General features: G+C 34.9%; 2 protein-coding genes across 2 annotated transcripts; both read right to left on the bottom strand.

Moving 5' to 3' along the window:
- Window positions 1–741: 741 nt before the first annotated feature.
- LOC132038282 (F-box/kelch-repeat protein At3g23880-like) lies at window positions 742–1,917 on the bottom strand. The gene is made up of 2 exons (XM_059428970.1): window positions 1,669–1,917; window positions 742–1,572 (listed from the first exon to the last, which is right to left on the bottom strand). The coding sequence occupies exons 1-2, from the start codon at window positions 1,915–1,917 to the stop codon at window positions 742–744; spliced, it is 1,080 nt and encodes a 359-aa protein (XP_059284953.1).
- Window positions 1,918–7,984: 6,067 nt separating this feature from the next.
- LOC132037487 (formin-like protein 5) lies at window positions 7,985–14,805 on the bottom strand. Its single transcript, XM_059428023.1, is given in 9 exon segments — window positions 7,985–8,638; window positions 8,976–9,756; window positions 9,758–9,987; window positions 10,788–11,023; window positions 11,827–12,026; window positions 12,113–12,376; window positions 12,378–12,773; window positions 12,775–13,193; window positions 14,520–14,805. Coding segments are annotated over 8 exon segments (2,571 nt in total). The 5' UTR covers window positions 14,583–14,805; the 3' UTR covers window positions 7,985–8,638; window positions 8,976–8,993.
- Window positions 14,806–15,075: the final 270 nt, after the last annotated feature.

Below are 15,075 nucleotides of genomic sequence, written 5' to 3'. Positions count from 1 at the left end.
GTATTGACTACCCAGTAAGAGCATATGCAGAAGCCTTTCTTTGTTTGTGTGAATATAGTTGCTGCTTTTTAGTGCAATAATACGCCTTTGTCACATATTTTCATTGCAAATGGCTAATATGATAAACGGTGTTAAATGTGAAAGCATTAGATCGATTGTCGCGACCGATACATATCAAGTAGATCTTTTTTTCTTTTTTCTTTTAATGCTGATAGAAAAATACTCCGTCCAATTCATTTTATGTATTTTAGTTTGAAAGAATACAAAATTCAAGAAAATAAGAAAGACTTTTGAATCTTGTGATATTAAACTAAGTATATGTATAATGTCAAAAGTACCGTTGAGTGTTGTGGTTTTAAATTAGCAGGTCATATTGGATGTTTGAATTAAAGAGTTACATCCCCTGGTCCATATTATTTGGTGTTTTTGCCTTTGACAATTTAAGAAACTATTTACTCTTAGAAACTAAGAAGGATTGTGACTAAATTATCCTTAATTAAACTTGCATCTTTCTAAGGTGATAAGTATAAAAAGCATAGGAATTGAAGAGGTGTGATAATTACACTTACACTATCGAAGCAACAATAAGGGTAAATTTGAAAAAATAAAATTAATATCTTCTTCATTCTGTAAAACACCTCATAAGATAAAAATGAAAAGATTACATCAAATAATATGGACCGAAGGTACTGCAAAATATAAAAAGCAACATTCTTTTGTAATAGCGTTCTTCTGCCACCTTCATTCTTGCTGTGTCCTTGGTTCATTTTGTGAAATAGGACAAACCAGGCTTTCAATGTAAATTTCCGCCGAAAGAGCACAACCAAATTTAGGACACTTTGGAAATCTGAGTGAGTTATCCTTTGGATTGTATATCATGAAAGTGGATTCAAACACAAGCAAAAATTCACCTCTTTTTGACAAATAAAAGGATTGAGAGAACAAATATCCCATAGGGTCTAGAGTATAATTGATGGTGAACATCTTTATCCAAGATTCTTTATCCCCATACTCTTTCATAAACCATATATCTACATGAGTACTTGGATTTTTGCAAATCATAGAAAGATTACTTCCCAACGCTCCAAGCATGAGAATCCCATCCCGATCTCTATAGCAGGGTCGCTCCACCTTTCCCCACTTCTCATCAGCCAAATCAAAAGAGGTTATGCTCCAGCCCCTTTCGAAACCAAGACCAGCACTACTAGCCCAATGAAGCTTCCCATTTACAAACTTACCTGAACTAATTAATCGCACTCCACTCTGAGGACAATCAATTCTTCGCCAAGAATCATTCTTTAGGCTATACATATCGACATCATGAATATCATGCAAGTGACCACTATTATTAATACGCACTACTTTATAATCATCGTGGATCTCATCATATCCAAAACCATATATGAAATCGTCAATATTCTTCGGGTTAATTTTAAAATCAGGCAGTTTCTTGTACTTTCTACTTGATGGATTCCACAAAAACAATTTTTTAGTCCCATTTACAAGACAAATCAGTCCATTGACTGACCCCTTAATCGAAAAAGATATAGAGGTGTTTTTCATGGGGTAATCCTCCAACTTAGATTCCTCCATAATAGACTCATAAAGTAAAGACTTAAGAGAAAAGTCCTTAAGATTGTATTCAGGTTCAACGATCCTCAACATAACCCTGTGGTTGGTGTAGTCCTTGTTATTATTAGCTGATAAACTCAGATGAGACTTAATAAACTTAGGGCTACATATCAAAGCAAGCCAAGATTTCGAAACAGACCTGAATCGCATGAGAGATTTCACTGGAAGTCTTGAGAGGATTTCAGTAACAAGATCAAAGCAAGGCAAGATTTCTTGTTCTTCAGATTCTGACTTTTCTTGCTTTCCTTCACTATTCTCTCCATTCAGTTCTTCTGTAGGTAGCATTTTTGATATGGTGATCTTTATGAAAATGTTGGAGCTTATAAAGAGAGAAAGAAAGCAAGAACAAAGAAAATGATGGAGCTGATAAAGAAAGAAAGTAATTCATATTCCTAAAATACTGTACTATATCTCACTTCGGAATACCATCCAAAAAAAGTTCACATTCGGAAAGAAAATTATATGTAATCATATTTTCAAAATGGGTTACTAATTTTTATGTAACTAAAGTCTAAATATTTCTTACGCTATTTAGATTATTTTTACATGTCAATTTATGATTGGACTATGATGAAGTCAGGATGTAACTTAATGGTCAATGAAGTTGGACTAACACATAGTGAGACCAAATGTTTAAAAATTATCATAGGCTAAAATTGCTTAGTGATTCTTTTTCACCGGTGAGAGCGTTGTGGATATATAAACTTTCGGGGTACATGTAGCAACGGAAGTATCAAATATATAATGAATTGATTGAAGTGAACGTAAGCTGTTTTGAGCCAATACTATTAAGAAACAAAAATATGATATTATGAGTTGGCAAACTGAATATGAACCTTACAAAACTTTATAGAAGTTGTGAAATATGAAGTATTAAATCCTTTATTGAGGCGGCCATAAAATTACATTTACTTTGTAGTTTTTTTCGTCTTTTTCATTTTATGTTGATACATCCAACGTTGGAAACGTTCTTTGAAAATATGAAAACATATCTCTACGCGGATGGACTAAAATAGTACCCATTGATAAATTCGGAAAAAATGTTTAGCAAAAACACTTTATATGTGATGGTTATGTAATTAATGATAGGATAGAAAATGGGTAAAAATCATTTTAGTCCCTCACCTATGCTTTAGAAATCAAGTACCTTCTCCAATTTTGAACAATTGACATTTTCAATGCGAAAATGACGCTGAAGATTGGTTTAACTTTTTTACTGTAGTATACTTCTTAGACAGTAATACAACTTATTTTTAGGCTACTGCTTAATTTGTTTGTATTTTTTCTTACGGAAAATTAATGGCAAAATATTATTTTATACGTGTTTAAATATTATATAAAAAAATCTCGAAAATGGTTTTATTTTTGGTAGAACCTTGGAAAACATTCTAGTTTATTTCTCTAGTTTTTCATTTTGGTACATTTGTTTAAACAAAGAGAATTATAAACAGTCAAACCTCCCTTCAACAACATATTTTGTTCCGATATTTTTTTAACTATTACAAAAAAATGTTGCAGTAGGGAAAATACAATATTTCATAACATGAAAGAACAAACACAAAAATATAAATGTCATTGTGAAATGATATTCTAGATGATGGTTGTTATAGAGAGGTCTAACAAAATAAAAAATATGATCATATTCGCCAAAAGTAAAAATAGCACACACTAAGTATAAAATGAGAGGTCGCTTGAAATAGTTTAGTCATGTCATGCATTGATCTCTAGATGCACTGCTATGTACATGTGAAATCATGGTGAGTGAAGATATTAAAAGGGAACAAGGTAAACCTAAAATCATATCAAAAGAGAGTAATCTTAAAAAACCTACAAATTCTTTAAATCAACATAGGCCTATAGCCTGTTTAGCCAAGCTTCTAAAATCAGTTTATTTTAAAAAATAACTTTTTTAAAAGTACTTTTCAAAAAAGCACTTTTAGCGAAAAGCAGTTTGTGTTTGGCCAATTAATTAAAAAAACACTTTTGAGCAGTCATTAATGTTTGGCCAAGCTTTTAAAAAGTGTTTCTATTTGTATTTTTCTCAAAAGTACTTTTCAAAAAAGTGCTTTTGGGCAAAAGCTGTTTTTTTTTAGCTTTTGAAAAACTGTTTCTGCTACTCCCCATAAACACTTATTTTCTCTCAAAAGCTTGGCCAAACACCTCACTTTTTTTCAAATAAGCGCTTATTGAAAAAATAAGTACTTTTGAAGGAAAAATAAGCTTGGCCAAACAGGCTATTAGTGAAAGATTATGCCCAATTTTTATAGGCGATAATCATTGAAAATAATAAGTACTTATATTTTACTAATGCGTTTACTTCAAGTCCTATACTTCTAGGAGTTTTTCAACCCTATTAGAGATTTTTATGCCAGTAAAATTCTTATGGTTGGCTTTACATTTTTATTTTTAGTTAGTATAACAATGTTACCCTGAAATGATTCTAGTTAGGGAAACTTGATAGAGTTTATATAGAACCACAACTTGTGACATAGTTGTTGTAATGTTTGAGAACATGCAACATATTTTCTTCGTTTCAAAATGTTTGTCTTTTTTTTTTTTTTTTTTTTTTTTTTCAAGTTTGTTTGAAAAAGCATGCCTCTCCTTTTTGGCAGCTCCTTAATTCCAGATATCCATGCGACATGTTTAAGATCACCAGATTAAAGGACATTTTGATATATTCTACGTATCTTTAGTTAACAGCAACAAGATTCAAAAATGTTATTTATTTTCTTAAACTCCGTATCAAGTTAAAATCAGACAAACATTTTAAAACGGAGGAAGTAATTAATAATAGTCCTTATACTCCCTAAATAGTCTTAAAATGTAAGGCAAAAACACGTCATGTATGATTGATCATTATGTAATTATAGTATGGAGGATCTATTTAATACATAATATACCCTATATACTATTCCATCTGTCCCAGTTTATTTGAAGGGTGAAAATAGACTATAAATTCACAAACATATTCTTCAAATACTTTAAAATAAAATTTACATTATTGAAACTAGTGAAAAAATACTGCGAGTCAGCATAACTAATGATTCAAAATATTTTTAAAAAGTTCCAAAAAAATTACGGTTCAAATAAACTCAATTTGAGTACTCCCCAAACAGTAACGGAGGGAATATTTATTTAAGAGTGGTGTTACTGACTATTTATAGCTAAGCTTGCAGCGTCGTTAGATACAAAATTTAGATTTGTTTGTTCCTCGTTAAAATATGCCAACTATCTTCATTTTTCTCTTTACTTACTCGAAAGGACTAACACTTTAAGTTGAAGAGAAAATAGAGAAACATTTCGACCCAAAAAAAAAAAAAAACACCCTTCATTCTTCATTCATGTTAGTTCACGATGATCACTTTTAGTTAGAAATGTACATGTGTATATAAAATTGAAAGGAATTGATTGTTATCTCATCATGGTCCTACAAAATATTAAAAATCCTAATCCTACTGTAAAAAGTTTATACAAATTAGTCTGACTATTAGTATCATAAGCTATAAACCCAGTTCAACAAGTCGTCATCATCATCATAAGCAGTAGTACTATTCAATATGTTCACACCATAATATTCCTGCTGATTTTGTTGTTCAACATCGTCATGGCCTATATTATCTTCAGAATTACCCCATAATCGCATTGACAGGTCGAAGATTTCTCGATTAACAGGCCAGGTCAGATCAGGATTATCTCCGTCCAGATCCCTAACGATACTGAAATTATCCTCTAATGCTACGATCTTCTTCGTTAAATCCTCTCCAAGGATTTTCAAGTTGGGAATTGAATCCATGATGTGATTGTGTAGTTCATCTGAGTGTGGATATGGGATATACCCGTTGTTGCAGTTGAAATGCTGGATAGACTTCAAAATCGCCAAATCCTGATGATCATCATTATCATACTGATTGCTGTTTAGCTCATTATCAGTTTGATCTCCTTCAGGTGTGTCGGATGGTCCTCCTTGTTCGAATTTGGAAAATTTAGGCACGATGGATTTCAATTTGCATATTTCAGACATTGGACGTTTTCCTTTTTCAGCAGCTTTTCGTTTATCTTCTTGATTTTCATCAATTTCTCTGTCCTCTTCCCCTTCATTTTGTTCTAATTCTTGCTTTCCACTATCATTTTGTTCAGAATTTTGATGATTGCCACTATGTTCTGCTCCTGCATTCTCTCTGTGTTCTTTGTGCTCGTGTTTTTCGCCTTCTTCTTCAGCTGTGGAACATATAGGCACGATTGAATCATATAGTTCAGACATTGGGCGTTTTCCTTTTTCAGCAGCTTTTCGTTCTTCTTCTTCATCATTTTCTTCTCGATTTTCATCGTTTTCTCTCTCCTCTTCGCCTACGTTTTGTTCTGATTCTTGATTTCCACTATCATTTTGTTCAGAATTTTGATGATTGATATTATCTTCTCCTCCTGCATTCTCTCTTTGTTCTTTGTGCTCATATTTTTCGCCTTCTTCTTCAGCTGTGTAACATAGCGGCACGATTGCATTGTATGGTTCAGACAATGGGCGTTTTCTTTTTCCTCCTCCATTTTGATCTTCATCTCTTTTTCCTCCTCCATTTTGATCTTCATCTCTTTCTCCTAATTTATTCCCTCCAGGTTCTTTCTTTTCTCCTTCAGCCAATTCTTTTTCTTGATTTATACTATCTTCTTCTCCTTTATCTGGTACAGATTCTTGATTTCCATAATCTTCACCTGTTTCAATCTGTCCATGCTCTCTTTCTTCATTCTTATTCCCTTTCATTTCCTCATCTGCTTGTCCACCTGTTTCATTAATTCTACGAAATTTAGTCCCATCAGAAACTGCCTCTGTTGCATTTCCATCTTGTTCTTCATCAGTACTAGGACTGCGTCTTCTTTTACGTTCATAATTCAAAGCAAAGACGGTAAAATTAGTTGAACAAGCATCCGATAGAGTAACAACTTCTGCTTCTTCTTTCTCTATAATTTCACTGAATGACTCGTCACATAGTAGTTTTGTTTCAAGAATATCAATGGCGGCTCTATTTTCTTGTAGACCATTATTTCTGTGAATGTCCTGTGGTTGTGAAGGTGGATCGGCAATTGGTGATGATGAAGTTGAAGATGAAGAAGAAAAAAATGTATTTTCAAGATTTGGATCTTCTGCAGGTAACATTTTTTCAGAGAAAAAGATTTGAGTGCAAAACTGAAAGAAAAAAGAGTAAATATTGTACACTTTTTTTGAATATGAAGTGATCTGATGAGATGGTTAACCGCCGTTATATAATAAAATTAATTTAACTTACATATCCCCTGAAAAGATTGTCTGTAAGACTGTAACAAAATATGTTTAATTTTACTGCTGTAAATTTCGTAGGCACTTAAATTCTACCCTCTCTGATTGAAAAATAGTGTCCCTAGTTTTAGCTTATTCAATTTCTTTGCAATTTTTCTATTGCAAAATTATTGGTAACAGATTATTTACTGTATGTTTAAATATTATATACAAAAATCACAAATAATTACTTTTGGGGGAAGAACCTTGGAAAGCGTTGGAGCATATTTCTCTAGTTTCTAATATTGGTACGTTTGTTTAAACAAAGGATTTATCATTTGTAACTTGCTTAATTTAGTTGATAAGAAAAGAGAATTAGAGAGTAAAAGAAAATGTTTGGATCTTAAATTTGTTGTCAAATAAAAGTCTAACTTCGAAATTATTTAGTTCTCTGTTTACATATTTAATTGTTGTCATATCTTTATTATCTTTTGTCATAATTATGTTTTTCAAGATTTTTTCTCTTTTCAAGAAATTTTCCTGTCGTCCTCATATCTCTATCACCTTTTTTATGTCTTCTAAAAAAAATTCTCTTTTCAAGAAATTATGTTTCGCAAGATTTTTTCTCTTTTCAAGAAATCTTCTTATCATCATTCCATCTCTAATATCTTTTTTATAGCTATGTTAGAACTTCGTCATGCTGTGACATCGTCCTGCCATTAAGCAACGATGAGATAAAAAAAAACTTGCATCATTGGAAGAGAATTCTAATGTGATATTTAAGGAAGAAAATTAATATGATTACTCTTTAGAACCCATAATTAAGTTTTTGTTTTCAGATCTTTGTAGATTGAAATGATATACCATGATATTTTCTGGCAGTAGATTTCCAATATAACTCTCATAGGCTTTTGAACCCTTAAAAGCAACATTATTTTACCCTCTTGTAATGGATGTTTTTGCCCTGTGCTTCTTGTTATTTGGAAGTGGGAGTCTATGTTTGCAAAAAAAAAAAAAAAAAAAAAAAAAAGATAAAGGGATAACATTTTAAAGAGTGGCCTCAAACTGTTTGTGCAATTCTCAGCCGTAGTTTAATGGACCAAATATTGTGCTGAATATCATAGAACTTAATTTGAGCTTACAAGAAACTGAGGAAGTGTACAAGAACTCTCTTAAATACCCAAGCCCAGTGCAAAAGACAAGAAAATTGGAAAGAACAATCAGGTGAACTTTTTAAAAGACTAATCAAATAATTTTCGGTGGCGGAACAACAAGCTATCTACATTTTCTTTCGTGTAAACACAACCAAAAAATAATGCACAGGGCTACTTTCATTCGAACAAAGAATTATCAGCAAAATTGACAAAAAATAATTACAAAGAACAAAAAGAATGATCCTAGCTACTTTTTTAAGTACAAGTGAGCTGCAAGAAAGGACAACAAGCGAGCTGCAAGAAAGGACACATTGATGTAGCGCCATGTAGCAGATCATCTCTGAAACCGTAGCTTTTGTCAGGTCTCTGCTCCGCTCAAGTTAGCCTACCAAGCAACGAGTCAATCTCCTCCGGGTCTATCTACCATGCCTGGGATTCTAAAAATGAAGAATATTTTATCCCATTATCTTCGTTCACTAAGATACCTAAGCAGTTATCAAACTCAGACAGGCTTAAATGGAGCGACATGGCCAATAAGGATTCATATAGCCGATCCCAACTTGCTTGGGATTGAAGCATAGTTGGTTTTGTTGTACCCAGATCCCTAAGCAAATCATAACATGAAACAAACAAACAAATAAATAAATAAGTTACTCTAGGTAGCATATATCGTAACATCGACATCCTTTTTCTTTTCTCTTTTTTATTTTTATTTTTTATAACCGTGGTGTCCGGGCTAACTTGTGTGCAAAGATGCGAAGATATCACCTAGTGTTTTTGTCTCCTTTGGATTTGAACCTAAGACTTCATGGTTCTCCTCCCACTTAATTGACCACTACGACACAATGGTGGTATCTCAACATCCTAGAATGTCTACTATAGCTAGGCAAAATAGAACTAATCAAAAGGGAAACAAATAATAAGAGCTAGGTACCTTGTACCTTTTGAGAAAATTGTATTTAAGGAGTGTCATCGTCTGAACTAGAATCATTAATTCGCCTGTCTGCGATAGCCGGAAAAAGCTTCTGACGCTGATCAGGTCGTGCTGAAGGGAAGGATTGATCCGGTCGCTGTCGCGGTGAAGGGATGGATTGATCAGGTCGCGGTGAAGGGGTGGATTGATCAGTTCGTGGTGAAGAGGTGGATTGATCAAGCCGTGGTGAATGGATGGATTGATCAGGTCGCGGTGAAAGGGTAGATTCTGAAGTTGTAAGGGCTACATTTTCTTTCCTTGGTGTGCTATTTAACTTTCTCGGACCATTTTTCACCTCTCTGCATACCTTATCCAAAATAACCAGAAAATCCCTAACAATCACAAATAATCGCAGACCTTCATCCTTCTTAGCATTTCCGTGGAAATAATCACCCGTGCTCTTAACAAGAGCCATAATTCGCTTTTCTTCCTCAAGTAACGACATGACTTCACCCTCAGCATTCTGCACAAAGTTCTTCAATGTCTGGTGAAATCCATCTTCCTCATCTATATTCTTCATCTCTGAATTTAGGAAATCGCGCGCTTTTATAAGTGCATGGCCAAGTTTGGCCACTGTGCCTGTTAAGTTATCTGCATCCAGAATTGCAGCTCTTTTTACATGTTCAAGATCACTACTCAAACCGGAGACAACTTGTAAACCAGTATTTCGATACTGATCTTCTGAATCCTGAGGCAAATCCTCGAGCAGATCATCAGACTTGATGCTAGACAAGCTCCGTTGATCCCTGGGCACGGGCAGCTCGTATACCTTCTGAACGGATTATCTCCTGAACAACAAAATGCAACAACGTAGTTTTCCCGTCTATTCCTTTTACATCTGATAATTTCAGAAGCGTGTCAAGTTTAAATGCTTGTGCACCACCACGAAACGTTCCATCATTCATTCGATTGCCAGTTTTCAAAACAGCCTCAAGGAGCTTGAGAAACAGCCTGCTATTCCGGAGTTCTGTGCAAGCAGCCTGGACCACATAAGAACATGCATGAAACACCAAAGTTAAGAATAATACAAACATAAGCTACTAACAGATGCCACAAATATAGAAGCTTGACTATAAATGCAGGTCATATTTTGGTATTGCAAAGTGAAGTTCCAAAATTCTCCTGCCACTTTTCCATCATGAAAGTCGATAATTATTTGAAATTCCAAGCTTCTAGAAAACTCTGCTTTACTTCAACATAGGGAAAGACAAATAAAATCAGGTAACACAACCACAATAAAGCAGTGTAAAAAGCAGTGTAACATAACACCTGTTATAGCCTTAGATGCACAAACACAATCTTCTTACTAATATCAGCATTTTATATGATAACATTGGGCATCTTATATGATAATTACGGTCACTTTCCAAGGTGGATTTCCGTGTATCAGCCCACTTGTTTTTCAGCCAATATGGTTCTTGATCATTTTTAGGAAACAAGGTCAGTTATGGTTGGTCAGTAAGGATTCATATAGCCAAGTTATTTGGGACTGAGGCATAGTTGTTGCTATAGTTGTTGTTGTAAGGTCAATTATGCTTGTAAAGAGGCCAAGGTTTTTGGTCGGCAACATATAACAGGGGCAACAATGAAATGTCCGTATAAACACATTGGTTCTTCAGACAAGTTCCACTTAGATTAGTGTTGGAAGGACAAGTTCCTGATCTCAGCGAGTTCCAGAATACTTCAGAGTATTTCTTACAATATGAAAACCACAAAACAAGTTAGGAGATTTCACTCTTTACAACCCAAAAGTAGATTTTAATCAAGAAAACAATCTGACCTCCAAGGTGGCAAATGATTCTTTAATCAGGGATGCCTCATCCTGAAGAGTGCACATGAAAAGCAATGTCTCTAGCCTCTTGAATGCAAATGGAACCTCAACCAAGGCTTTCAGGAACCGCTCTGCCTGCCCAAGCCGAGACAGATCCCCAGCGTAGATCCTCAGTTTCAGTTCTTCCTCCGCAGTTGGTGCCATCTTAAGCAAAGTTTGAATGAGTTCAGCAGGAAGCTCATTTCCTGAGTAAATTTAAACCACTAGTCACGCTTTGGTAGCTGCAAACTCTAACAACAAACAACGTTCCACTTCCAAGAAATATGATTTTGTGATTTTGAATTAATAACTAAGCATTAAATCAAGTATAATTAGGCATTTAAACAACAATTTCCAAGAACAATTTCAGAAATAATAATAGAATACAAAAGCAATTAAATCTTTGAGGATCAAGAATCAGAGGTCGATACAATGATCTACCCCCCGCTGCCTAGAGCTGAGAGTGGCACATGGAATTAAGGCATGTAAATAGTTCACCACAGAAGTATGGCATACACAGAACTAAATCTTTGAGGACCTTTAAGAAATTCAATGATTTGGCATGAAGGAGATGGAAAATCGACAATAAGTTAAGCACAATGCTTTCCTTGAATTACAAGATAACAAGTAAAAAATAATAATAATAATAATAATAATAATAATAATAATAATAATAATAATAATAATTGGCCCAAAAAAATCTTAAAACAATAGAGAGGTGAATGTGCAGACAAGTCTTCCACAGTCCTCTTCATCTTCCACACTCCTCTTCATACACTTCCTTCTTAAATTTTCTCATTTCAATCTTTCACAAATTTTTCCTTCAGTTAAATGCGTGCCGAAGCAATAAGATGCAAACATTATTTATCTGTTAATCATTGCAAACGATCATAGAAGCCTCTACGTACAACATGGGTTTTTATTCAATATAGTGCCAAAGAAGACATTCTTTTTAGCAGTTCTTTGATTTTCAAACATTGAAGGAGTGAAAGAAGGAACAGATGATCACCTTCTTTCAGTGCATCACAAACTTCTTCAGTTGTCACGTTTAAGGCTTTAAGAAGAATAGACAAATTCTGTGCCTTCTTCTGGTCAATGATTTGAATATATAGGTTGGAAGCATCTTGGCGGAGTCCTTTCTTTGACCCATTCTTCTTTTTCTCAGCAGAAGCATATCCAAATAGAGTCTCTATCTGCTCTTCATCAAACCTGTTAAAGGATATTCACTGTCTATTGAGCTCCTTCCTAAATTAAAATGATTTTAAAGCTGCATAAAAAGCAAGAAATAGACTTACTGGAAAGATCCTGCCTTGACTTGATGCCAAACCATTGATTGGTCAGTGTTGGCTTGAACCTTATCCCAGAAGAAAGGCTTAAGCTTGGTTTTGGCATCGGTATCTTCCTCCTCATCAGTTGAAGCACTTGTGGATGCATTTGGTCCAAGAGGCGAACGTCGAGGTGGCTTCAAGCCTATGGAAGGTGGCCGAGGAGGACCACCGGTGGGAGGTGGCGGTCGAGGACCAGGTTTCATAGGTGGAGGGGAGGAGGTCCAGGTGCAGAGGACGTGGACCAGCAGATGAAGGCTTTACTGGTGGTGGAGGTGGTGCAGCAGGTGCAGGAGTTGTTGGCTTTGCAGGAGGCGGAGGTGGGGGTGGGGTTGGCTTAGCAGTAGCTTCAGAAGAAAGCACCCTACCAGGGGGAGGTTTCAGGGGAGGCATTCCAGCAGGTCCTGTCCTTCGAATCTCAATTTTAGAATCATCATTGGGATTGTTATTGAATGAACGGTTACCACCATTACTGAATGAAGCTCCTAAAGCAGATGACTTATGCGATGAAGAATAGTCGCTCGAGCTTAAGCTAAGAAGAGGCCTCTCATCATTCAACCCCTTTTTGGATCTCCTACAGCACTTACAACAACAGCATATGCACAGAAGTACTACGAGAACAGATATGGCATGCAGCTGCAATAATAGGAACCCCAACCGCGTCTTTTTTCTTACTGGCTTTAGCTGCAGATTTCTTTTTTGAGTTTTTGTCATCTTTTGATTTAGATGGCTTTGAATTAGGAGGGGCAGGTGGTGGATTAGGGGTTTCTTTCAATTTGCGCCGTTTAGGAGCTCCATGCAAGGAAAATAGAAACTCCACACACCTGGCATACCAATTTGGTGAGCCCTTCTCCTCTCCACATATAAGAAACAAGAGATTTTTTTCCCTCAAACAACCTAGAAGGGCTTGCTTAACTAGCGGATGCAAGTCATCGACATGCTTATTTTTTTCTCCCCCACTTGAATCTTCTGCGACATAATACTTGAGATCTTCAACAGCTTCATTAGCACGCATTAACTCTACCCTACAGTTCAACCACAGTAGCTCAACCTGCAGCAGAAGATTTGATCAAACTTACCTATGAATGCTCATTCTCAAACATGTACATATCAAATTAGTATTAAAATCTCACAAGAATTCATTTCAGGAGAGTCAAAGGACTTTTTTTTTTTTTTTTTGAGAATGGAAATTCCCAGGTGGAGTTATGGATGCTGATCCAGGTTCGAGTGAGTTATAACAACAGGGAACTTGGAGGGTTTTTTGGGCTTCTTGCTAAGTGCTTCTGCTTTGGTATTAAAGATATCAATTAGCGGGTAAATCTACAGACCCTGTCTTTAATGCAAACTCAATTTTCTTTTCACTATGTTAATAAAAACAAGAACATAAAACACTGTCGCAAGTCAAAGCAAAGTTAGTGGGACAAGAGAACAGCACAGCAGACACTTATTTGATCCAGAAATGAGATAAAGCACAGGTTGTACTAGTAATAGAGAATAGCAGATTCTCTCATTAATTGCTACAAACTGCATGGCATGAATCATTCGACAACATAAGAAATTGATGCTCAAGAAGAGCTAAGGCAAGTGATCGAGTAACATATGCTAGTATGTTATCACAAACTCCTACTGCTACATATTTTATTAGGAAACATATGCTAGTTTGTGATCAAAAAATCCTACTGCTACATATTTGTCGAAGGCAAGGGATTGATTAATGCTAAATTCCAACAACAACAACCTAATCCCACAGGTGTGTGCTGCTCAAGAAGAGCTGTACTATCGGCTAAGAGCTATACTACAATTAACAATCAACTCAACAACAACAACAACAACATAACTCAAATTTTTTTAAACGCACATTTGGTTGCATATCAGAATGGCTCAAGCTCAAAATACAATAAGAAAGTTTAGTGTGTCCCTATTAGTCCTGGGAGGGATCATCTAAGTCCTTCTTGTATACCAAAGTGAAAAAAGACATAAACCTAAGAAATTACCCCTCACACCCATTTGCCCTTGTTAGAACAAAAGAAGTAAAATATGTTTTTTCATGAATAGACAAACTCCTGTTCTCCCAAAGGGCAGACAAAAAGATCAAAGACCTCCCAACTCCAAACAGGCTAAGATCTATCCAAAACTATCCAATTAACAATAAAAGCCCAATTAAGCCATCAAACACACTCAAAGCCTTTTTTTTTTAAACACACATTTGGTTCCTTGAAACAAGATAAGAGCTCAAATACTATCCAATTAACAATAAAAGATTCAATTAAGTAACTCAAATTTTTTTTTTTTTTTTTTTTTTTTTAAACGCACACATTTGGTTGCATATCAGAATGGCTCAAGCTCAAAATACAATAAGAAAGTTTATTGTAAATACCTTGTCCCTATTAGTCTCCTTTGTATATAATAGCCTTGATGAGATTGGCAAGTAAATGATCATCTAAGTCCTTCTTGCTTCCAGGTGCTGCTACCAAAGTGAAAAAAGACATAAACAAGAACACTAAGAAATGAACTACTCCTCTCACACCCATTTGCCCTTGTTAGAACATCAAAGAAGTAAAATATGTTTTTCATGAATATTTCTAGATAAACCCCCCACAAACTCCTTTATGTTCCCTTCCTCAATTCTCCCAAAGGGCACACAAAAAGATCAAATTTTTTTTGCTACATTAACCTCCCAACTCCAAACAGGTTAAAAAAAAAAAAAAAAAAAAATCTTTCCACTTCCAAAAAGTCTTAATCACAACGTTTTTACAAGAATTTTTCAACCACCTCAAAATTTCATGCAAAATCTTAATTACAAGTGCCATCAAACACACTCCATAAACAAATAAAAAAAATTAAAAAAAAAAAGCCTTTTTTTTTTGCAATGATCGAATACCCACCTCCTAAAACCAAACAAGAATAATAATTATAATTTTACAATGAACATG

This window comes from Lycium ferocissimum, chromosome 11 (assembly GCF_029784015.1).
Source record: "Lycium ferocissimum isolate CSIRO_LF1 chromosome 11, AGI_CSIRO_Lferr_CH_V1, whole genome shotgun sequence".
NCBI lineage: Eukaryota > Viridiplantae > Streptophyta > Magnoliopsida > Solanales > Solanaceae > Lycium > Lycium ferocissimum.
This window is presented reverse-complemented; position numbering and strand designations above follow the sequence as displayed.

Bases quoted from the DNA above. Each gene is read 5' to 3' on its own strand.
- LOC132038282 (XM_059428970.1), bottom strand. From the start codon at position 1,917: ATGCTACCTACAGAAGAACTGAATGGAGAGAATAGTGAAGGAAAGCAA. The intron at 1,573-1,668 runs GTTATGTTGAGG...TCTAAGTTGGAG, and splicing joins AGGACTACACCAACCACAGG to GATTACCCCATGAAAAACAC.